Source organism: Sabethes cyaneus, chromosome 3 (genome assembly GCF_943734655.1).
Source record: "Sabethes cyaneus chromosome 3, idSabCyanKW18_F2, whole genome shotgun sequence".
In the NCBI taxonomy this organism is placed as follows: domain Eukaryota; kingdom Metazoa; phylum Arthropoda; class Insecta; order Diptera; family Culicidae; genus Sabethes; species Sabethes cyaneus.
The window spans coordinates 239,231,773-239,256,548 of NC_071355.1; the positions used below are offsets into that span (position 1 = coordinate 239,231,773).

Here is a 24,776-nt window from a genome sequence, read left to right on the forward strand (position 1 = left end):
TTTATATATATAATCATTTGAATTAAATTGCCCGTAATAATGGCTCGTCCGGTACATGAATTGGCAAGCAACATGATAGGTGTTTTTCTTCGGATCGAGAGAAACTAGGGTTCGGCACTGCAAAACAGAGAAAAAAAGAAGTTAAAATTGGGCTTCAAGAGATTTTTCCACAATCGCCGAAAGAAGGTTTCAGCGGAATGAAGCAAATAAATCTTTTGAGTTTTTTTTAGTCCGTCCTAACAGGGCAACCCCACAGCTACGACCCTGGAGGGGCCTTCAGGGCTAATTTTCCTCATTTTCATTATCGTATGTGATGCTTAATTATGCATGAATTTGTAGCTCTAAATGAACCACTCTCGCCCGATTGTAAGTGAGCTTCGCAACATAACTCGATCCATTTTGTACGGCGTTTCTTTTTTTTATTGTTCGTTCTTTTATTTTTAATAACAAATTCGCCTGCTACGATGTAGTAAAACACTAGTACCTACCACACAGCCGTCAAGACGGTAAAAAGCTGGAAGAAAAATGTTCCACCGCCTACTGAACATTTCCGTCGTGTGATAAATGGCTTTCCAGTGTTGGGCCGAATGGGGGGAAAGGGACCGACGTAAATTTCCCACTGACCCTCGCATTTTGCCTAGGCTGCTGCGGTGGCTCGCTGGTGGTGACAGTATTAGGGTCTTGGCGAATGAAAAACGTTCTTCGGATCATACCTTTTCTCCCCCCGCTAGTGCCCCTTGGGAGGTGGATAAAACGGAAGCAGTTAACATCGATACCTGCAGAGTCGCCGACGTCGTCGTGAACGGTGTGAACGACGAGAGAGACAGAGATGAGAACGCTGGAAAGGTCACATTTCTATTTTTCCCAACGGCGACTCCCCTTGTTACCACTGGCTGGCTGGCTGGAAAAGACGGATGGGGTGAACGAAAATAAAACAGGGTTTTATTTTATTGTGAATTAGTGTTGAACAACAACAACGGTTGGAGTCCATAACCTGTTCGCCGTGCCGTTTTTTGTTTTTGAGTATGGGTGGGAAAGTCCCGGCGAAATGTGGCGGTAGTAGGCTGTGACAAGCGCCAACCGAACGTCGGTGAAGGGAACGGAAAAAATCAGCGTACGACCTTTGTACCTACTTGCATGCTGTCTGTGCCGTCTTCGTCGGAGCCACCGGTGGTGGTGGGTGAACCTCCATCCAAGCAGGCGGACGAGGTGGTGTTCACGTATTTTTGCGACTTGTATCGTGTACACTGTGGCACCTCTTCTAATGCGACGAGCGGAGGAAAAGAATTAAAGTTGAACAGCTATTGAAAGTTTCAACTAAACACCGCTTTGTGCTGTCTGTGGTTTTACCCTATGAAAGATTGATGTGCCTTTTTCTTAGTCAAACCTTTCAAGCGATGTTATTTCATGTTAACCGTTTGCTCTAGTGTGTGAAATTATTAGTTTTTCTTTATTTTTCCTTTCATGAAAATAATTGGCGTTTAGCTCTTTTATGTATCCATATTGTACTAACGAATGATAGATGTTCTCTATATGTTACGTGTCTATACAGTAAATGTTTGTTCTTTCTGCTATGTTTTTTATTCACTGTTTTCCATAAGTTTATCGAACTCACTCTAAACCATGAACAAAATAAAAATTAATTTCCGCAATACCAAACAAACACATCCCGATTAAACAACAAAAAAAAAACTCAAAGCGAGATTCACTGAACGAATGGTCGATTTTTCTTTCTTTTTTAATTTCAGATGCTTATCGATAAAACCACCCGAGAGGTAGGCGCATACAAGTTTAGCATAAGCAAAAAAACTTATAAGCAAAAAAGCGCGTGCGTGTTTGAGCGTGTGTGTATGAGGAGCATTCCATCCCCGCCCCAACCAACAAGACTTAGCAAAAAAACAAACCCCAAACCAACTCGATCGATCGATCAGCCAGGCAAGATCATCCGCCGCGTGAAGCAATCGAATCGAATCGAATCGAACCGAATCGAAACCACAACAGTAGGTATACACTGTAAAAAATTGACACATATGTTGCTGCTGCTGCTGCATGGGAGGAAATCATCGCCGACTGCGTTTCTAGCCATCAACCCCCCAACAACAAACAATATCTGTGACAGTTTGTCGAGAGCTTCATTTTCAGCGGATGGTTTTGTCTAGCTGTTTTCCATTTTTTTCCTTTCTTTCGTTTGTTTGTTTGTTTGTTAGTTTGTGTGAAATTAGTGCTAAATTAAATCAGTTTCATCCCTTCATCCCCGGTTTCCATCCCAATCATCCCACCTGGCGTATTGTGCGATGTATTAATCAGATCTCTTAATTACATCCCTTCCTCCCCCCGATGCACCGGGGTGGTGCGGTGAAATAAGCACTGGAAAATTGTCTTGAATCGCACAATTAAAATCACAAAACGATCAAAGATCGATTGCCAGTTGCTGTAAAGTAAATAACTGTTTTGTTGTTTTTGATGAGAATTGGCATTGTTTTGCGCCGTGTTTTGCGGGGTTCGATGGCAAATGAGATGAAAAGTGATGAACTACCTTTACCTATTCCGGCACACACTGTACAGACAGAACAAACATGACACGATTTCGCGGATGCATCTATCAACCATTATTGGGGGTGGTGGTGGTGGTGGTGTTGGGGCTAGGGACACACTAGTGGAGGAGGAATGGTTTTGGATTACCCCGATGCGATGTACATGCATATGGTGGCATCGGAGATTTATTAACTATAAATTAACTTTGATTGCTTTCTTCTTTGATTTATCTTTTACTACTACGAGGTGAAGGGCGCACTAGCTAACCGGGAAGGGGGAACACCAGCGGCGGTGGCGGGCGGCTGTGGTGTTCGGGAGTAAATAAGCTTTTCATCAGTAGTTTGATAGCACCGTGCAATACTTCGAATTGTTCATTGTTGTGTACAGACTCAATTTTTGATTTATGGGGACGGCATGAAATTTAATCACGTACACGTACAACGAATTAAACATATGTTTGTACAGCGGTTGTATGTGAATAAAACGAATCAAAAATTAACTGTAGTAAAACAATAAAACATCATATTTATGATTTATTTTCAAGTTCATCAATCAGCCGCCCATTCCCCAGCATCAGTTCGGTTGGAATTTTCTCGCGAGAAAGGAATGTTTATTTAGTTGAGTAACTTTTTATTGTTAGCTATAAATTCAATCAAATATTTTTTACAGTAAAAATTCTCTTGAGATATGAATTTCACTGATCTATGCCTGATATATGTATTATTTTACTATTTTCTATGAATCTTGCAATTATAAAAAACCACCCGTTTACTTAGCTGTATACATTCTTCTTCTAAGGTGAGGCCTCTCCCAATCAAAAGAGCAAACCATTTTCAGTTTGACGGGAAATTCTAACAACAGATGGAGAGGCAAAAAAGGGCTTGGAAAAACTATCTCAGCATTGCCACGATTGAAAATTTGGCCAAGTATCGACAAGCGCAGAATGAGTTGACCACGATTCTGAGCAGAACAAAGTGCCAGAAGAAGGACAGAGTTTGTGAAGAGCTAGAACAACTATTCCGGACTAATGCCACGCGCAGGTTCTATAAGAAGGTAAACCAATCTCGTAAAGGATGCACACTGAAGCCTGATATGAGTAGGGACGAGGAGGGAAACCTGATCTGGTCATCTTCGATGAGCATCTCAGTGGCACTATAACAGAAGGAGACGGAACGGAAGGAGTTAACCTAAGAATGCCTACAAACGATAAAAGCGTGGCAGCTCCCTATCTCGAAGAGATTCGATGACAATTGGGTCATTCCTAGAATATTATAGCCGTCAGAAAGGACAAATCGTCCAGAAATGTCGAGAATACAACAAACTCACGCGTAATATTTTCAGGGTTCAGGATTTCAAGGCAGCATACGATACAGTTAAACGCAAGTAATGCACGATAGCCGTTTTTTGGTCAAATTGTCGCGACTGATCAAAGCTACGCTGAAGCGAGTAGTGTGCTACGTGCGTGTTTCGGAGGCACCTTCGTGTTCATTTGAATCGCGCAGAGGGTAGTGGTAAGGGAAAAGACTGTTCTGTATGTTATTCAACATTGAAGGTGTGATCCGGCGAAAGGTAATTCAATGCGTCGAAAACCTGATATATAGCAGGCCGGGGCTCGAGAGAAAACAACATTTGCCTCCCACGAACAGTGATTATTGACGACGATAAACTGGACGTGGTTGATGAATTCGTATATTTGGGATCTTCAGTCACCGCCGACAATAATACGTGTAAGAAGTTTCAACGACTCATTCAAGTTGGAAGTCGAGCCTACTTTGCCCTTCGCAAGATGATTCGATCAAGGATCATTCGCCGCACGAAGCTTACGATGTACAAAACGCTACTCAGACCGGACTTGAGACTGTAACTTTGCTTACGGAAGACTATTTTTGGCGGAGTACAAACGGATAGTGGAGAGTGGCGGAGGCGTATGAACCACGAGCTGCAGGTATCGCTTGTAGGTAGGCTGACCAGACGTGCCGGATTATGCGGGACTGTATCGGATTTGGATGGCTTGTCTCGGATCATTAAGCCTCCCGGAAAGTGTCCTGCATTGATTAATTTTTTAATCGAAACACTTTCTAAGGATGAAATGTTTAGGTTATATTGCATGAAAACTCTGAAACATACCTACCTCTCATCGATATTTCGAAAAAAAAAAATCTTTCGCTTTACTGTTGCTATCGCTCATCAGCCGACGGTCTTCATCTGACCAATGTCGCTAGTGATTGCTTTCGATTCATTACCCCCGGTATCAATCAATATCAATATTGAACGGATCTGGGGGGTATTTAGTGCACTCAGCTGTGAAATTCCATATGCGGTTTTACGGCGTAACGCAATGGATCATTGTAGATAACTCGTTTTGCAGTTCAAGGTCCTGCCAGTGTATGTGGGTAGACTTACAGTAGATCCAAATTTGATTGTCAAATGAATTTCACACTAAATCTGTTGTAGAAGGACCAAAAGGAATTGGGCGGACCCACAAGCAGATTCCCCCACTTGTGCGGATTGCGGGATTATAAGAATTTCCTTCCAGCATTAGGATCCTTCCATGTAACAATCAATTTCGCTGCACCAGCTTTAACCCACGTGTTGGTTTGTTTGTTCGAAGAGTGCAACATAAATATTGTTTCAGACCTTCAGGAGGTCACTCCTAGTCAGGCTTGGCATACACTTTTCGCTTCGATTTTGCTCTTTTGATTACTGCATCTCAGCCAAGCAAAATTTGAAAAAGTGATGTATGGGACGTTCGTAGAATTTGTTATTATCTACACTATTGCTGAAGTAAGCATTACTGTGCATTTTGTATTTATGGCGCTATAAGGCTGCTACTCTCTTGGTAGCAAAAAGAGCGCTCTTTTTGCTACCAACGGCATTGCTGCCCTACAGCGCCGTAAATACTAAAGCTAAAACTTCACTTTCTTCAGCAATATTATAGATAATTACTTGCTCTACAAATGCCCCATACACCACTTTTTCAAATTCTGCTTGGCTGATGAGCAGTAATCAAAAGAGCAAAAGCAAAGCGAAAAGTGTATGCCAAGTCCTGGTGATTCCAGTTGACTCCTCACCCCAGTAAACCATTTGGATAGTATATCTCAATTGCAACTGAGATATACGAAATCATATCTGAACGAAAAAGTTATATTTCACGTCATATAAGAACATATATGTACCAAACTGGAGGCGATATACGTGCGAGAATTTTGACAATTATTTGTAATTCTATTTTGCCTAGTTTTTATAACACGTAGCTAAATACTCTTGAATATATGATTAAGATATAATCAAATGCTGCAATCGTCTATACTCCTTTATAATTCACAGTCATGAATTGTATGAATTGTATGAAGGTTTTTGAAGAGCTAGAACGAAACAAACAATTAGAATATATGTTGGGGCTTAGCTGTCAACGGGGCTGTGTGGATTAGTCGTTTGCCCAAAATAGGCAGCCGGGATCTACGCAGCATCGCACCTCCTAGCTCAGCTACTCAATCTTATGGAAAGAGCATTACCGGGTATGACCACTTGGAGGTGCTAGATAGTAGCTTGGGTTGGCTAGAGCTATGTTGGACGCATCTTCATTGCCTTCCCCCTTTCATATCCATAACAGCTTGCTTCTGGCGCTAGTGTACATTAAATCGTCTTTATACACGTATTCTTCTTCTTCTTCTTCTTCTTCTTCTTCTTCTTCTTCTTCTTCTTCTTCTTCTTCTTCTTCTTCAGCACAGTGCCGGGGTTGCTCGTGCTGTTTCAAGTACTCGTCTCCATTCAACTCGGCCTTGGGCCACTCGTCGCCAATTTCCTAGTCGTCTCAGAAGTCGCAAATCGCTTTCGACCTGGTCGAGCCATCGTGCATGTTGGGCTCCTCTGTTCCTGGTGCCGATGGGGTTGTTGAACTGTCGTTCGGTATCCTTACGACGTGTCCGGCCCACCTGCTAACTTTCGCTAGATGTACGATGGGAGTCTCCCCAAGCAGTGCCTGTAGCTCGTGATTCATACGCCTTCGCCACTCTCCGCTTTCAATTTGTACTCTTCGAAATATCGTCCGCAGCACTTTCCGCTCTAACACGGTAAAGGCGCGTATGTCTTCCTTGAGCAGCGTAACGGCTTCAAGTCCATAAAGAACTACCGGTCTAATAATGGTTTTGTACTTACTAGTGTTGTTGTCCGCGGTCACCAGCGATCCCAAATACACCTCTCCTCCTCTACCACTTCTAGTTCGTGCTGTCAACGGTTACCGTCCGTGGGAGACGCGCGTTTATTTCCTTTGAGCCCAATTCTCCTAGACTCCGCTTTCAGTCTGGCATAGATTGCCTCCACCGTCGCAAAGTTCCTGGCTATGATATCGAAGTCATCTGCAAAGCCTACAAGTTGGCTACTCTTGGTAAAAATCGTTCCTCTCGTTTCGATGCCCGCTTGTCGGATCACCCCCTCAAGGGCGATGTTGAACAGCATGCAGGATAAACCGTCACCTTCTCTCAACCTTCGCTGCGTCTCGAAGGGACACGAGAGTGTCAGTTTGTCCGGAAAACCGTGTTCGTCCATTATTTGCCCTAGCTTGTCTCGATCGACTGTATCGTATGCTGCTTTGAAACCAATAAAGATGTGATGCGTCCCAAGTAACACTTGCAACATGTTTTTTAGAAAAATATTCAGGAAACATTTAAATTATAAGTGAGTTTCATGGAAAACAAGATGTTATAAAAATGTTTTATTTCTAACGCCGATGTTTTCAGCCAGAATGCCAGGTTAAAGTTGTATTTCGGTTGTAAAACTAAGCTTTTATTTAAGAGATGTTTAAGCATGTTCGCACTCACACGAAAACCCATGCCGAACTGTCAAAACTTGCGTGAAAACAAAAGCAAAAATACTTCCTTCTCTTTTATTCTATAAAATCAAACAAATATCAGCAACTCCGTAGTCGCGAATTGCTGGCATTGAATACCGGGCAAAGCGATGACGATGAGTCAACTTTGACACATTTTTGCAACATTGCAATATTTTGTTGAGCTCAAATGTTTCAATTTTTGAGTTCTCCGAGCATCGAGTATCTTTTGAGCGTTCTTTAAGTTCTTTTACAAATAAAAATTAACTGTGAATCAGTTGTAAGTTAACGCAAAAGAAAATTCATACAGTCAAGCTTTTCATTAGTTTCGAATTTTTCGGCTATCGGTGTGCTCATTTGTACGCAATCTTGTATAAACATGGCCGATGACTGCGCCAAAATGTAATGAAATAGATTATAATTTTTGTAACGTAGAATGATTGTAATGTATGTATAAAAGGGACATATACTACAGGTTTTTAAAGAGTTTAGCATGTTTTGTGAGATTGTCAAAAAATGATATTTGTTTCGACTTCACTCAACTTTTGCTTATAAAAGTATATCTTGAGCGCATCAATTTTTCGGAAATAGAATGGCAAAGTTCACGATCAATTTAAAATCGCACTTTAGTTTGGATTATTAGAAGGCTACAATGTTGCTTTGAGTGATTGATGAATTAACGAAATATCTTTTAGCCATTTTATCTTGCGAAAAATGTCTGATATTATTTTCCTTGTAAATGTAAAATAACTTCAGGGAAATTTCAGAAAGAAATTCCTGTCATCAGCGCGATTAAGCTTTTCTGTTGGTAGTATGAGTACCATGCAACGCATAGGCGTCACTTTGAAATATTTCACAAATATGTTATATTTTAGCTCGTTTCTTGCGCTGTTTCAGTCATAATCAGGTTATAACAAAGTATGGGAAAACGAAAGCTCAGCAATTCGATTTGTTTTAAGTCTGTTGTCAATTCTTATTTAAAACCAATTGTGTTACTTGGGTGGTTGTACGTTGTACTCCCGACATTTCTGCAAGATCTGTCGGATAGTAAAAATTTGGTCCGTAGTTGCGCGAACCCCCATGAAACCCGCCTGATAATTCCCTACGAAACCTTGTGCCATCGGTGACAACCGGCGTTACAGTAATCTGGGAGAGTACCTTGTAAGTGGCGTTTACCAGCTTAATACCGCGATAGTTGCAGCAGTCTAGCCGATCACCCTTTTTGTAGATGGGACAAACCACTCCTTCCATCCATTCCTCCGGTAGCTTTTCCTCCTCCCAAATCCTCGAAAAAGCCCAGTGTAGAGCCGTTGCTAGCGTTTCTCTGCCATGCGGCTTTATTGTTCTTCAGCAGCCTGATTTCTCGTTTGACTTCTTGGAGATCAGGTGCTAGGACATTACTGTCTTCCATGGGCGCTCCTAGGTTAATTTTCGTTCCGCCTCCTTCTGCGACTTCGCCATTGAGATGGTCATCGAAGAACTGCTACACATGTCAGGTTTCGGTGTGTAACCCTTCCGAATACACTAGCGCCAGAAATAAGTGGTTGTCACTCAAGAACTAGCTATCTTTAACCTTCCGTTACTCGCGTCAACTTTTGTAACACGGATACTCGCGCGTTGTATTTTGTACAACACTCTTTATCTCGAAATATATCGGAATCTTGCCTATATAGAAAGATACTGTCTTCAGCAAAGTTAATCAATAGGTCAAGACCATTCGGTTGGAGGATAGAACTTTATAAATTTGTCACCAGGCGGCGCTAAAATGTACTGCAAATTGTACACTTTACAATTGCGGCCGTATACAGCTTGTTGCATTCGGAAAGATCATTTTATCGTTCCTAAATGAGATAGCATTCTATAGAATAGAATTTTTTCTAGAAGTTATCATGTTTTCTTAGATGTTTTTCACATAAAACATAGTAGGATATCATTTCTGCTGTTGGCATCTTGGAAAGTAGGGCTGATGTGGCGTTTTAATTCGCTTGGGCAAGAATGCTTAGAAAGTTTTCCGCACAGTAATGACACATAGTGAGAAAATTTGAAACTTCCGTTCATCAGCCTAGCGTTTTTGGTCTATTATAACATTTTCTGAAGACAAGTCCCTATAAAAAAGAAACAGATTCGGTAGATATAACACAGTCAGAAAACTGACCCATATACTAGCGGCCTGAAGCCACGAAATTGTGAACTTTTTCACACCTGCGGAATGGTCATCAACTGATGAATGACTTTACTGAAACCATTTTCCCTTATGAAGAAACGAGAGAAAATTCCACTAGGGACCAATTGCGCTACCCCTTGTACCGCGTTTGCAACGTTTCTGCAATTTCGGTTTATGCTGATCTATTTTTCAGAACAATTTAAAGCATTGATCTATTTAATAATTATGTTATTTTGTTCATAATAAGTTTATTGAAGAATACGCATTGGTTTGACATCGATCTGACTTTAAAACAAAATGGCATTCAAAAATCTACAAGTGTTGTACAAAATACAACAGCGCGAGTAACGGAAGGTTAATGATCTGTTATGGAGCATTTTTGGGCACCATGGTGGTGGATCGCTGTTCGTTTGACCATTTTGTAATCTTATAAACACTTTTTAATATGAACCCCGCTAGTTTGCACGACGTGCAAATTAGAAATGGTTCAAATGTCATAATCAACATGATATCATTTGCTCATGAAGACAATGCGCATGAATATGATTCTGATAGAAATTCGATCGAGGAATGAAATATTCGCTGCCTGTAACTGTCAACTTAATCAAACCAATGCACAGCGGTCCCATTGGTATCAAAACACCAGTTTTTTTAATTACGCCGAAATGGTTGATGATACTGGCTAAGTATGTTCAGAGAAATTTCTCAGTGTTAAAAGCTCTTTCATACGGCATGAATGATTATTTAATTAATCCCCCTAAAAGTAAGATAAGATGTTTATTCAAAAATCGTCATAAAACCGTGACTTGAGTGTATACTATTTCGAACTGATTATTGTTTCCAATATTGAATATCAATAGATCGCCCAGGAATTAATCCATGATTCGGAGAAATGTATGATGTGAAAGTACACAACAGGACATCTCCAATCAGAATTTCGAGATGTTCCTGGCCACGTTACGTTTGTCTTCGTTTTACGGATAGGGAACATGAATGATTATTTACAGTGCGTAAAGAATGTAGACTGTTCTATAGCACACTCAGCGATTCCGGGCATTTTATCAGTGCGGACATGATTCCATTGCGCATCCAAAAAACTTGTTGAAAAACGCTTGTCCCAAAAACTTATAAGTACGTAGGTATGTCTCTACATCAAATCATTTCAGAAAGTTTTGAGATTGGCCGGAAACTGAAATAATCTATTAGTAAGCTATTTTGCTTTGTTAGACAAAGGTGTATGGAAAGTTCTTTCCGATACGACTTGAGCTATCTTGCCAGGGATTTTAGAATAAATTCAACACATAAGATATGTATTAACCGTCAATAAACTAAAAACCTGCCTAGAACTGGTGATGTTTTGGGCTATAAATTTTTTTTCTAGCGCATGTTCTCAGGTAATGAAAGTCATAAATCAACGCTTGCGTGCGCTCGTGCAATTTCCATTCTTGATGTAGGTACTCTTCACTTTAAATGCTATTATTATGTCTATAGCACACAACTCAAATACGCTAAGCTATCGCGATACTTCAGTTCATTTAAAAGTGTTTTTTCCTTCCCAATTAAATTTTTTATGTGATTCTTCAAGTTTCCTCCGTTATTTTTATTAGACCATCATGGTCAGACGTATCAACTTACAAGACTTTTTGCTGCAGAAATAGTTGTACCCTGAGTGAGATCAACGGAACCAAAATTCCTTCAGTACATCAAACAAACTTAACCTTCCGTTACTCGCGCTGTTGTATTTTGTACAACACTTGTAGATTTTTGAATGCCATTTTGTTTTAAATTAACAGATCGATGTCAAACCAATGCGTATTCTTCAATAAACTTATTATGAACAAAATGACATAATTATTAAATGCATTAATGCTTTAAACTGTTCAGAAAAATAAATCAGCATAAACCGAAATCGCAGAAATGAGGCAAGCGCCATACGAGGGGTACCGCAATTGTTCCCTACTGGAATTTTCTGTCGTTTCTTCATAAGGGAAATTGGTTTCTGTATCCAGCAAAGTTATTCAGCAGTTGATGATCATTCCGCAGGTGCGAAAAAATTCACAATTTCGTGGCTTCAGGCCGCTAGTAAATGGGTCAGTTTTCTGAATGTGTTATATCTACAGAAGCTGTTTCTTTTTGTAAGGACTTGTTGAGAAAATGTTATAGTAGATCAAAAACGCTAGGCTGATGAACGGAAGTTTCAAATTTTTTCACTATGTTCTCACTTCCTAAACATTCTTGCCCAAGCGAATCAAAATACCACGTCAGCCTTACTTTCTAAGCTGCTAACAGCAGAAATGATATCATACTATGTTTTATGTGAAAAACATCTAAGAAAACATGATAACTGCTAGAAAAAAATCTAGTCAATAGAATGTTATCTCATTTGGGAACGATAAAATGATCTTTTCCAATGCAACAACCTGCATACGGCCGCATTGGTAGGGTGTACAATGTATAGCACATTTTAGCGCCGCCTGGTGATAAACTTATGAAATTCTATCCCCTAACCGAAAAGTCTTGGCCTACTGATTAACTTTGCTGAAGACAGTAACTTGCTATATAGACAAGATTTCGAGATATTCCGAGATAAAGAGTGTTGTACAAAATACAACGAGCGAGTATTCGTGTTACAAAAGTTGGCGCGAGTAACGGAAGGTTAACAAACCAAAGGTTTCTTAACATGAATCTGCCTAGAATTAACCCGTAAAATCAGAATAACTTTCAACTCTGAGATGCTATTGCATTAATGTACGACAATCAGCTAATTAATGTGACATTTTCTGTTGATGGATATGTTGGAAATATCAATTTGTTTTTATTTGATGGCTAGAATGATGAAATACGTTTAATGATGCCGTATGTTAATATCAGCCATGCCACTAGACATCCCGGGAACACAAAAGATGGATCCTCAAGTAAATCGTCACATTGTGATTTACTCCATCGCTAAACTTCATAGGGACTCGGGGAGGTAGGGCCATAGAAGTGGCCTTTTGAGCCACTTTGTAAAAGTTCGTTGCAAGTACTCTATTGAAGACCGCTTGATTTGGCTACAGGCTACCATACAGTTTGTCCTGGGAGTGTCCCCGCACACAAAAATACTCTTCAGCACCTTTTGCAGGCTGTATTTGCCGCATCGCCTTATAACCACAGCGGTTGGCCGTATAACCGAACATAACCGAACTGCGTGCGATTAAGGTAGTTCGTAACAAACGGTACAAAGCGCCGAATTAGTAGACGAATCCGGTTAGCGTTAATGTAGCTTGAGAAAGAGAGTTGACCCCGCAAAAGGTAATGAGTCCGATGGGGTATATTTTTTATTCTCCCCCTCGAGAGATGTTGAAAAAAAATCATTTGCAATCGAATATCTTTACCGTCTTTACCAAATTGGAGTTCATGAAACGGCCTCCTCCATGCTGAAGAAGGTCCTTGCCAATCAAACACGATTCTGTGACGCGGTATTTCTACGTAAAAAACTCACTGCAAGTAATCGTGTTTGCTTGCTTCAGTCACACTCAGTTATATTGAGTGAAGCTTTGCGAGATTACGCTCACAGCCAAGTACGGCTTAATCAGATCGATCTGGATACTAGATCCCTAGAAATTTACACTATAATTATTTTAAGGTTTTTCTTGGGCCGGAAAAACACAACCGACGGTCCAGATGAAATTTTCGGATAGACTTTGATGAAGATTGCAAAGGTTTTTTAAGTTCTCAATGTTTCTCAGAAAAGTCTGATCGATTTGAACAAGCGGAAGCTAGATGACTGGTGAATATGGCGGGTTGGCGAAAACTTCACACTTGTACGTTTCCAGATAGAGTTTTATAGGGATTTTTTATTTATAAATTGATTCAATCAGCGGTCGGTCTAAAATGGGCTAAAAATCGGTTCCGAATTAGCTCCCCGGCCGAACTAAAAATGCTCCATAGAGACTATCTGTGAATGAATTCCACAGAAAATTCGTACAGAACGTCTTGCTCATAGATCCAAGATTCTAATCTCGGGTCTCGGGTTTTTCTACGTATGGAGCAAGAGGTCTGGCATTGTCGCGGTTCAAAATGCGGTTGTATTAAAAATTTGTTCTTCAATCGTCCACGAGCTTGGGAGTGCTTGGAGGTGTCGCAAATAGGGATTCTTTACCGGTTTTACCACTCGCAAATGCCTGTATTGCAGAAAATTTGTTTTTCGCGGAGCCTAATCTTTTTAATGTTTATGATCATTAGGCTTATACAAATTTGAAAAAAAGTTTGTCACCCCCCCCCCCCCTCAAAAATTTCCGAAATGTGAAGGGGCAAAAAAATAAAATGTTATATTATTATGTTGCATTCTTTAGTGAAAAGCAGATTTTTTACAGTTCAACGAGTTTACATCTATAAATTATCCAATATGTGCAAAGTTAAAGCAATTATCCCGTTAGTATTGATCAACTTTCTTTCACTAACTAACCTTTATGGTTCCTATTGCAAGTCACAGGCGACAGTTTTGCGTTCGTTCGTTCTTTTCATTTTAATTCAACTTCCTTTAAAAGAACTGAATTAGATGGAGGCAAAAATCAACCAAACACTGTATGAGTGAAATTTTGTACCGCTGTTGATGGAGAAATTCCGAATTGCAGTTGGCGTCATAGGTACTACATAAGATAGAAACACGACAAATTAAACACTCCGGAATATCAGCTATTGGTGCTTGAGGAGCTCCAAATTGGTTGTTTTATTTGGTAAAGTGTCCAAGTACGTACCCTAATTTTGGATGTTAGGAACGTAAAACACAGAGATACAGTTCTTTGCCATGGATTGGATGCATGCAGGAAGGATGTGACTGAAGTGTTCGAAACTTGAAATTTACGAAACAGTTTGCATCCTTAATATGCGAAGGTCAACACGTTATTGTTGGAGAACAAGCATCAACAGAGGAATGAATGGCCTGATATTCATGACTAAAAGGTTGACCAAGAAATAAGCGGTTTCAAACGTGAATAGTTTCAGAGATTTGTTTTCTTAAAACATGTCGGCAGCACAGTATATGCGACTCAAGTAAAAAAGTGGCAGGGACCTAAACTGCCAGTTTCACACTATGATCAAACTGGTTCATCTCTACCAGGATCCTTACATTATGTGCTTGGGTCGAAAAATATCGACGTTTGGTTCGGTTTGAGCTAAAATTTAAGTACTGTACAAAATATCTGTATTAAATTTTTATTAATATGGAAAGATATACGCTGGTTTCTTCTCTTTTGTTTAGTTATTGAATGTTTGATGTTATTATTTTTTCTTGCCCCCCCCCCCCCCCCCCTTCAACAATATTTTGAGAGTAGGACATAAACTTTTTTTCAAATTTGCATAAGCCTTATGCATAGTAAATATATTATTATCTATGTCAAAAGTGAATAAATTTCCAATTGATCCAAAAGTATTAGAAATTTGAACAGAAATAAACTTTCATACTTTCTAAGTTTTGCGTCTTTCGCCAATCGTAATTTGCAAAACTTCTTGTTAAACTTTAATGGCTATCATTTCGAATGGCAAAATGTGTTTAAAGGAAGTGCAAAGGCAATAAAATAAAAGTAAAATAGACGGTTACGACTTTCAGCACAAAATTATATAGTAGTAGGTTTTTTTTCTCTAATTCCCGTCGTAATACGTAAAGCCATTCTAATTTTCATCATTTGTTGGATGGATTTAATGAATACTACAAAAGTTCTTGTGCTGATTTGACTGAAACACACTTACCTTCCGATCCGTGAACTTTGAAATCACTGAAAAGCGACTATTAAAGCATATTATTGAAATTAGGCAACTGACTTTATTTCTTAAATTCGTCATATCGTTTTAAAATCCGTCCTTGAAAATTTTTCATCGTCCGAACTAAAAATCACAACAATGTTTACGAAGCTAACGCGCATGTATTTGTGTAGGACGGCATGACAAATGTAATTCTACAAAATTTCTGCAGGTCAGGCAAATTTTCCTGGCTGTAGAATAACGACAATGCGTTGCGTGAGTTATTTTCATTTATGAATGACGGAAATTAAAACGATTAGTCGACATTTTCTTCTTCGTTGCACGAAAAACGTAGGGAATTTGGCTGGTGGGACTTCTTTAATGAAAAAAAGCATTTAAATAGATCTCAGCTCACTTTGATTGATCGCGTATGATAGACAACTAACTAAAATATTAGAGAATAACTAGTTTTGCATTGTGTGTCATAAAAATGCTGATATTTTTAGTAATTTGTGTTGGATAGGACGGGAATAGGCAATTACGACGACGTTGCAAAATACCTTATTTCTTAAACTATTATGCCATTAACGCTACAGAAATTCTACTAATTTGACTGAAAAAGATTATTCGGCTATCTTCCTGCGCCATTCAAGCAACCAAATTGTTTTTAAAAGCACGGACACCAGCAGGTCTAATTAAATTGTATGTCACAATAATTCCGCGAACTAATTCAGACCGCACTCGAATTCCACCGAATCCTTCTTTTCCGCTAAACCACAGAAACAAAACCCGCACCACTCTATTCCCCTTGCGGTCATTTAACAACTTTTAACTCCCACCCCCGTGGAGCTGGGCCAGCTCGGGTACGCGGTGTGGACGGACGGGCGGTGGAAAAGTTTCCACCTTGTAAGTGAAAAGAAAACATTTTCCTTGCTTCGGCGTTATTTATGTATCCATTTCTAATTTTTAATTTGCAAAGTTGCTTTCTTTTAGAACCATTCATATTTCGCCCGGGTTGTTTTGTTTGCCCGGTTCCCTTGCCGAGCCAGTACCTCTACTCTCTACTGCCAATGTACTTTTAATTCTATTAATCTTCCCGTCTCTACCCGCGTGCGTCTTCTTCACTGTAAATAACAGTACAGTAGCGCTGGTATCAATGGTAGCAGGCTGTGTTTTTTTGGTGGTGGTGTTTTTTTTCTTCCTAGATATAGAATCATCTTTTCTTTCCAATCGACTTTGGTCGCCTTAATGCTATCACTGTGCTCTGCGGTGCTGCATGCTGGCGTTGTGGGGGAGGGGTGATAAAGCGTGCAAGGAAAGTAAGCCGCTTGGAACCGGCAACAATCGCTACCGCAGCCGCCTGCTCCGGGCTGCCTTGGAAAATCTGTGGGTGGTATTTTTCTCGGTGTCCAACTGCCGATGGTAGATTTTTTTTTCTTCTCTACTGCCAAGGTTTAGTCGTGCACATCACATTTTTCCGGTATCTAATCCTCCGGTGTTCGGGTTTTCTCCCTGGCCGTGCAAACGGGAACATCTTCTTGGACCTGTCTCACTTACCTCCACGGCATTTGCTGGACCAGCAGTACACGGCTAATAAGGATTATGAATAGGGGAAATGGGCTTTAATGGAATATTTATGTTTGAAAATTAATTTGTAGAAAATATAATTAATATTTTATTACACGCCGAAATAAATCAAGCTCGACGTGGATATTCTTTTCGTTATTCCTGTAATTCACGGATGCTACGAGAAAGGTTTTTGTTCCGTACTATTACTGTCGGTGCAGTTGCAGCTCAGCTCGGCAGCAACAGCAGCAGCTCTCGGAGGGTCGGAGGAGAAAAGTTTCTTTTATTTATACGCTGACGGTTCGTGCCATCGGCGCCAGGAGCGTGAGTTCGCTACTCGAAATAAATAGTACACAGTAGGAAGTCGTTGCCGGAACATCCTACCGTCCGGTACCTACGCCACCGGCGCGCGAGAACAGCAGATCCAACTCCGAACTTTGCTTCGTTTCGCTGGTCCCCAACAGAAAGCGCGCAATCGTATAATAAACCCAGAGATAATAAAATGCATAAATCAAACTTTGAACCTGCAATTACAAGTACTTGGTGTTTTACCTTTCCGAGAGTCGGGCTTCTTCCTACCGGCTGCAGCCGCAGCCGAAGCTGACTGCTTTTTCCACAGAAATCATAAATCCTTCACAATATGTGAGGCATAGTATTTTCGAAAATTTCCGCTTTTGAAACGGTAGATAGAAAACATTGGTTCACTCGCAATTTGTTTTGAGAAGGAAACAAATCGAACGGTACTTGCAGTCATTCACTTTGAGCACGCTTGCGGGTCAAACTATCAATAGGCAGAAGAAAAGAGGAGATATCTTTCGCAAAGCTGTCCAAACAATGAATCGAAGGAGGCGCTCATCAAACGCCCACTTCTCGGTGTTTTTGACATTGACTGATCGGACGCACACTCTATTATGGGAAAATAGAAGCTTCGTAAAAGCTTATAATTATCGCACTGCTTTTTTTCGATACTAAACATCTAACCATTCACGCCATCCTTTCCCCCTTCCCGTCCTCCCACATATTCCATACATCGCATCGTTGCAAAGAGAGAAAGAGATCCGCCATTCAGTCTGTAAGCCAATCAGCTCGCGCCTAGCTTGTACTAACCGAAAACCCTGTCTTAACACCAGTAACTCTCTGCTATCGCACAGCTCTAGGCCCGGCAGACCCCCGAAACGAGGCCCCGTCGGACTGTCGATGCCGGGGACGCACATGTCGCACCACCATGCGGCCGCCGCCGCCGCCTCCCAGATCAAGAAGCACCGGCTGGATAACGGCGAGTTCGTGTACGAGAACGGACATCTGAACGGTGAGTACCTATCACTGGACCGGACGGACGATGGTCTGCTGTACGGTTGCTGAAAGTGATCGACACTTGCAGCCATAGTTCGCCAAAATTTTATGTCTGCTTTTTATATTTGTGTATATTTTGTCTTCAAACCTCAGTTAAATATCACATTTTTTTATATTTGGGATTGTTTTCGGTTTATATTCAATTTTAAATATGTTTAAAATTGTTATATGTTATATTGTTATATGTTTAAATATTATATACTGAATAGATCAACATTTTTAAAATTAATAATGTTTTGAACTTACAGAAAAAATATAATACCCATCAACATTTTTCTGAAAAAATGTGAGAATTTCTTACTAGATTGTGCCAAATATTGCCAGTTAAAAAATTCAAAAATGTAAAAATTGTGAATCTTTTAAGCTTCTAAAGTAGTAAAATACTATCTTTTATAACTAAGCTCTGATTTTATTTTGCTATTAAAATCAAATGGACGAATAACTCAATCGAAACAATTTAGATTGGCATGGAGATCCGTCGGAATACATAATATTTGCACCCTTGTTGTTTTAACCTGTTAACAGCCCTATTGAATCAGAGCTTAGTTATAAAAGATAGTGTTTTACTACTTTAGTACCCAAAAAATCGCAAATTTTTGACTGTGGAAAGGTTCAGATTAGTTTCAATCAAAGCTTCTTTTGCTAGCCTTCTACAGGGACATTTCAGCATCAGTAAAGTATGTCGTGTCGCATATCAAAAAACATCAGCAATCGACAAAATAGCAATTGGCGATCATCTCATGTCTCTCAGAGGCCATATGACCGGTTCCGGCCCCGGGGAGGGTTTCTTTTCTGATTCAAGCACGGAACGGATTTCGAAGGAACTTGTACGGGACATGGGATCTTTGGATATTGGAGATTTCGACGGCTTTTTTGCGACCTAGTTCTTTAAGGGGACATAAACGACTAAAAATTTTGAAAAAATCATAATTTATATTTCCGATTTAGATTCTGCAGTCTTATCCGCTTATTTTGATATTAAATTTGTAATGATCCGACCACGGGAAGTGGCCGAAAAACGATCAGTGCGGCGTGGAACAACTTCAATGGAATAAAACGCCGCTCCTGGAAAACCACGATTTTCAAACTTTATGTACCTTTTTCTCAGAAACTACACAACCTATCGGAACAAACTTTTTTTGTTTTGTTGGTAGAAGCTTGGCAAAGACTTTTATAACTTTTGAGCTTTTAAAACTAAACACAGCTTGAGAAAAAAGAAAAAGAAGAAAAAAAATATGGTTGAAAAAATAAAAAATTGTCTTCTTTTTCATTTTTCTCTAGCTGTGTTTCGTTTACAAAGCTCAAAAGTTATAAAAGTCTTTGTCAAGCTTCTACCAACAAAACAAAAAAAAAAATTTTTTCCGTTACGTTGGGTAGTTTTTGAGAAAAAGGTTCATAAAGTTTAAAAATCGTGGTTTTACAGGAGCAGCGTTTTATTCCGTCGAGATTGTGTGCTATGTGCTCGATTCTTTTTTCGGCCACCTCCCATGGTCGGATCATTACAAAACTAATATCAAAACAAGCGGAAAAGACTACAGAATCGAAATCTGAAATAAAAAAATATGAATTTTTTGAAAATTTTAGTCGTTTATGTCCCCTTAATTTCTTACTACCTGAGTGCCCGAGTTTACTCGGGGCCCCTTTGTATCCCAGCTATTTGCATATCTGTTATCGTAATGGATATTCCAATAATGCAAGAAACAAAGCATTCTTTCTTCATTTGAACATACATTATTACTCTCCTGTTTGTCCTCTCCGCCATCTTCCCATTCGTGAACGTAGGTGGAAGCGTATCGGACACCCCTTGAGGGAAGGAGTGAATAACTTCTGCAGAAAAGCACTCGACTGGAATCCGCAAAGACAGCGTAGAAGAGGCAGACTCAGAGGCTCATGGCCACGCAGCTTTGCCAAGTACATCCGGGCTATTGACGAGAAAACATCGAAAACCACATTGAAACAGTGAAAATCTTAATAAAAATTACACTGAAGTTACCATGAATATTACTGTTTTCAAAGTAAATTTTAATGTAAACCGCCAATTTTACAGCGAATAAGGGGGTTACAGGGTTGCTGTTACACTAAATTTTTCGGCTTTTTCCCATTAAAAACAACGAAGTTGGTCTATTCCATAGGAACGGAACCTTTCCCCGAATACCCGCGTTGAGAATCGCGGCTAACACGCTGCGCTGACAGACGAACAGCGTCGCAATTCGCAAGTCGCAAGCGCCTGCATAGTGTCGTCGTCCTGCAAAGACTTTTATAACTTTTGAGTTTCGTAAACAAAACACAGCTTGAGAAAACGAAAAAGAAGAAGAAAAGATGCCTGAAAAAATAACATTTTGTCTGCTGTAGGACTAACAAAAGAAAATAATTTTTTACGTCCTTTTGAAAAAGTACCCGAGCATTGTTTGCCGAACACAGAGCTTCACAATTGTCGTTACAAGCTCGATGCGACTTTCCGGAGGAAACTTCCGTCGATTTGGTAGTCAAACACAATCGGGCTATGTCTGCGATGGTACGTGATTACCTCAGCTTTGGCTATACTCACAATCAAGTAATTTAGCTTGCGCTGGTTCACAAAGGCAGTAAATTCTGCAACCGATGACAATCGTCGACAGAGCGCACATTGGGATACAGTTTGAGACCGTCGGCATAAACAACTATGCAACCGGCTTCAAGTAGTAACGCGACGTCGTTGAAGAATCGGATGAAAAGTAAAGGCCCCATATTGCTTCTTTGGGGAACACCAGATTTGTTAGTAAACACAGATGAAACGGTAGATTCCAGCTTGATTTGCAAGACTCAATCACGTAAATAAGAGCCAAGCCAACACAATGGTCGTTTCGAGGCTCCTAGACGCTGCAGTTTTCGCAAGAGGATGCGGTGGTTAATCCGGTCGAATGCAGCCTTCACTGAACAGAAGTCGAGTGAATTAGTTGAAACCGACCGGCCTGGCATGAATCCGTGCTGGTAGATGGATATGTAGTTCCTAGTATGATTGAGGATTGCCGTGCTGACGATAATTTCAAAAAGCTTAGAGGCAGCAAACCTTCTTGTAATACCTCTGTAGTTCGGCGATCATCACGCTTATGGACGGAGAACATGTAAGATTGTTTCCAGATGTAGGATTTCGAATTTGGCAACAAATAGGTGTCGCCTATGTTGCCAAAATCGAGACCTTTTTTTGATGTGTAAAAATTGTATGTAAATGCATTAAAAATTCACTATATATAATTAATCAACATTTGCAACCATTTTATCTCTAAAAAGCCCGCCAAGAGATATCCGTCCGGTGCAAATAAGTTATTGACACCCTGCGGTAAGACGTAGTCCTACGGCAATAAAAATATTGTTTGAAACCACGTAACTTTTTTTTCACAAACATACTGAGGGTATCATTTTTTCGTCATTTAAAGGATGTATGCGGAAACTGATTCATATTTAAGCAATTTTTGGAAGTGAAATATCTTGTGTTGCCAAAAACGAATACTTTTGTTGCCAAAATCGAGGCATGCCAAAATCGAACCGTGCCAAATTCGAAATCCAACTGTATCAGGAAATTTACCTTGATAGAGGACTTGTTAAAAGTACGCGACAAAGTGGTACAGATAATTCTGATGCGCAACGAGAAAAAAAGGCGGCAGAAATTCCATCGGGTCCAGCGGAGAAAGATCGTTTCAATTTACGTGCAGCTTCGACAATCATCAATGGAGTTATTTCAAAGATATCGAGGTCGACTAATCCTTCGGGAACGTTCAACGTAGCTTGTTCAGCTTCAGCGTCAAAAGCAGATACATTCGTGAACACAGAGGAAAAGAAAGATGCAAACATTTCGCAAGTGCTGACTCAAGATTCTGACACGTCATGGTAAACGTTGGTAGAGATAGAGGTGCATTTCCATTTCGAGTTGACAAAACTTCAAACCCGTGTCGGGTTCTTTCGCAGATCAGTTTGTACACGGAGAACATACGACAAGTGCATTAAGAGTGCATACAAACGATGACAGCGTGCCGGTTCTCAGTCTATCCGGCAAGCAATCGGTCAGCTGAAGAACAACAGAGCTACCGGAAAGAACCGACTTCCGGCAGAACTCTAAAGACATGACCTAGAAACTCCAGTAACGGAATTTTACTGAATAATTTCAAGGATTTGGGAGGAAGAGTAACTGCCGGAGGAGTCGATAGAAGGTGTGGTTTGTCCCATCTACAAAAAGGGCGATTGTTGTAGCGGCATTACGCTAGTTAACACTGCCTACAAGGCGCTCTCCCAAATTATGTTACGTCACCTATCCCCAATAGCAAAATTAGAGAATTCGTGGGGCAGTATCGGTGCACGGTTTTCCGGATAAACTGACGCGGCTGATCTCAGCTGCGCTGGAGCGAGTGATGTGCTATGTGTGTATTTTGGGGGTCCTCTCGAGTCGCTTCGAATCGCTCAGAGGGTTGCGGCATGGAGCTGGACTGCGAAGTCTGTCGATAAAGAAGGGTCAAGTTTTAGAAAGGACGTTGAATCCCACCGCTTTGCTTTGCTTTTATTCAACACCACTATTGGGGATGTGATCCCGCGAACGAGCATCGCATCGCGTAGCCTTCACAGACGACCTCAATATCATTACTAGAAACTTTGGGACGGCGGAGGCAATCTACGCCATACTAAAACCGAAGGCTACGAGAATTAGATTTCAAATCAATGCATCGAAAACCAAATATATGGTAGGAATGGTCTCCAGAGAAAATAACGTTCGCCTCATACGGCAATGAACTGAAAGTTGTTGATGAGTTCATGAATCTCTGGTCACCGTCGATAATAATACTATACGGAGATTAAATGACGCATTGGAGCTGGAAGTCGAGCTTGCTTTTCTCTCCGCAAGACACTTTGATCAAGGAGCATATGCCGTCGCATAAAGTTGACGATGTACAAAACGCTAATCTGACCAGTAGTTCTCTACGGACTTGAGATAGTAACTTTGCTTATGGAAGACATACGTGCACTTGCGTATTAGAACGAAAAATGTTCCGGATTATTTTTGGCGGAGTACAGACGGACAGCGCTGAGTGGCTTAAGCGTTTGAACCACGAGTTACAGGCACTACTTGGAGAGATTCTCATCGTACACCTGACGCTGGGAAGTTGGGATACTACGGTGAGCCGACCACGTCGCAAGGATGCCGGACGACAATTAAATCTGTTCTCTTCAAGAGTTCCACCGAAACCAAGAATAGAGGGAAACCCAATGCGCTAGGTGACTAGACCAGGTTGAAGTCGACTGTCGTGTGTCGAGACGCTCAATGAATTGGCGACGAGTAGCCCAGGACCGAGTACAGTGGAGTGGAGATCTTGATACAACAATAGCCACCTCGGCTCTATGCTGGTAGAAGTAAGTTAGTAAGATCATCGCGAGACGATTTTTCTTTAAAAGACACGCTGTCGGGCCATGATTAAACGTATGTTGTTTGTTTAGTCTGAAGTAAATCAGGCGAATAAATGATAAAGCCCACTTTTCCGTATACGCTTAGAAGCCTTTTCCGTTCGCGTGTTCCACGGAGCCACACCGTCTGTGTGGGTGATGTGATGTGATACTATTTACTAAGATTGAGCAATAATGCGTCTGATAACTATAATATGTCTCTAACATGTCTTGTTAAGTAAAATTTCCGCGAGAGCTAATAGTAACGCGACGTCCCAAAAAATGTAGATTGGTGCTAAGAATACTTTAAAAACTTTAAAAGCAACTACATAAAATTCTAATTTGAGAAATAATTTTGTTGTTCAAATAGCTATAACATGCACTGCATATATTTTCTGGTTTATTTACTTGTATATGACTATATGCGGTCGTGACGTAAATTATTTTGGAAAGTAAGCTAGCCGAGACTTGCCGTGCGAACGTCGGCAACGTACTGCTTTGCTTCTATAAAACCGATCGAGTAGATAAAAGATGAAGCGTTGCAGCAAACTCACGCTTTTTCGGTTGCACCCACGCTTTTTCGTTTGGTACCCCAATGTTTTATTAACTAAACTGGTGAGGAACTGACTGATGCGAAGAATTACACTCAAGTACTTTTTTTACACGGTTTAGTTTTTTGAGTATTAAGAACGGGGTAACTTAGAGACCATTCATTTATTTCTCAATACATTTGGGAGTAACTCGACATTCATCACGTAGATTGTAAATAGTTTCTTAGTTGCACCGTTTTCGAGTAATCGAAAAAAAACAAACAGTGTAAAAAAAGACTTGAGTGTATTAACAATTTAGTGCATTTCTTGTTCGACGCATTGATTTGTGATGTTCACAAACTGCAAGTAATATTAATACCACGAGACCGTTTCCCCCGGACTCGCGTTTCACAAGGCCAGCATGAGAGCAAGCGTGGTTTGCTCCCGTGAGCTCCGAGGTTAAAATCTCAGATAACCTATGCCATCGCACAACAAATTGATAAAATTACCAAAATCGAAAGGCTTCGTTTTATTGTTACTGTTTTCCTTTTTATGATACAATTGAATTACAATTTAATTTATGGAGTATGCATAATATGAATACGACTGGCTTGTCAGACCAGCATCGTACCCCGGAACACAGTGGGCGGACATCAACATTGACCTGCAA

At 40.4% G+C, this 24,776-nt stretch overlaps 1 protein-coding gene across 1 annotated transcript in view; it reads left to right on the forward strand.

Moving 5' to 3' along the window:
• LOC128744691 (dachshund homolog 2) overlaps positions 1-24,776 on the forward strand; it is a 119,841-nt gene that overhangs the window by 60,536 nt on the left and 34,529 nt on the right. The window contains exons 2-3 of the mRNA XM_053841860.1: positions 1,749-1,775; positions 17,945-18,123. Coding sequence (XP_053697835.1) covers positions 1,749-1,775; positions 17,945-18,123 — 206 coding nt within the window. The remainder of the gene's footprint in view (positions 1-1,748; positions 1,776-17,944; positions 18,124-24,776) is intronic.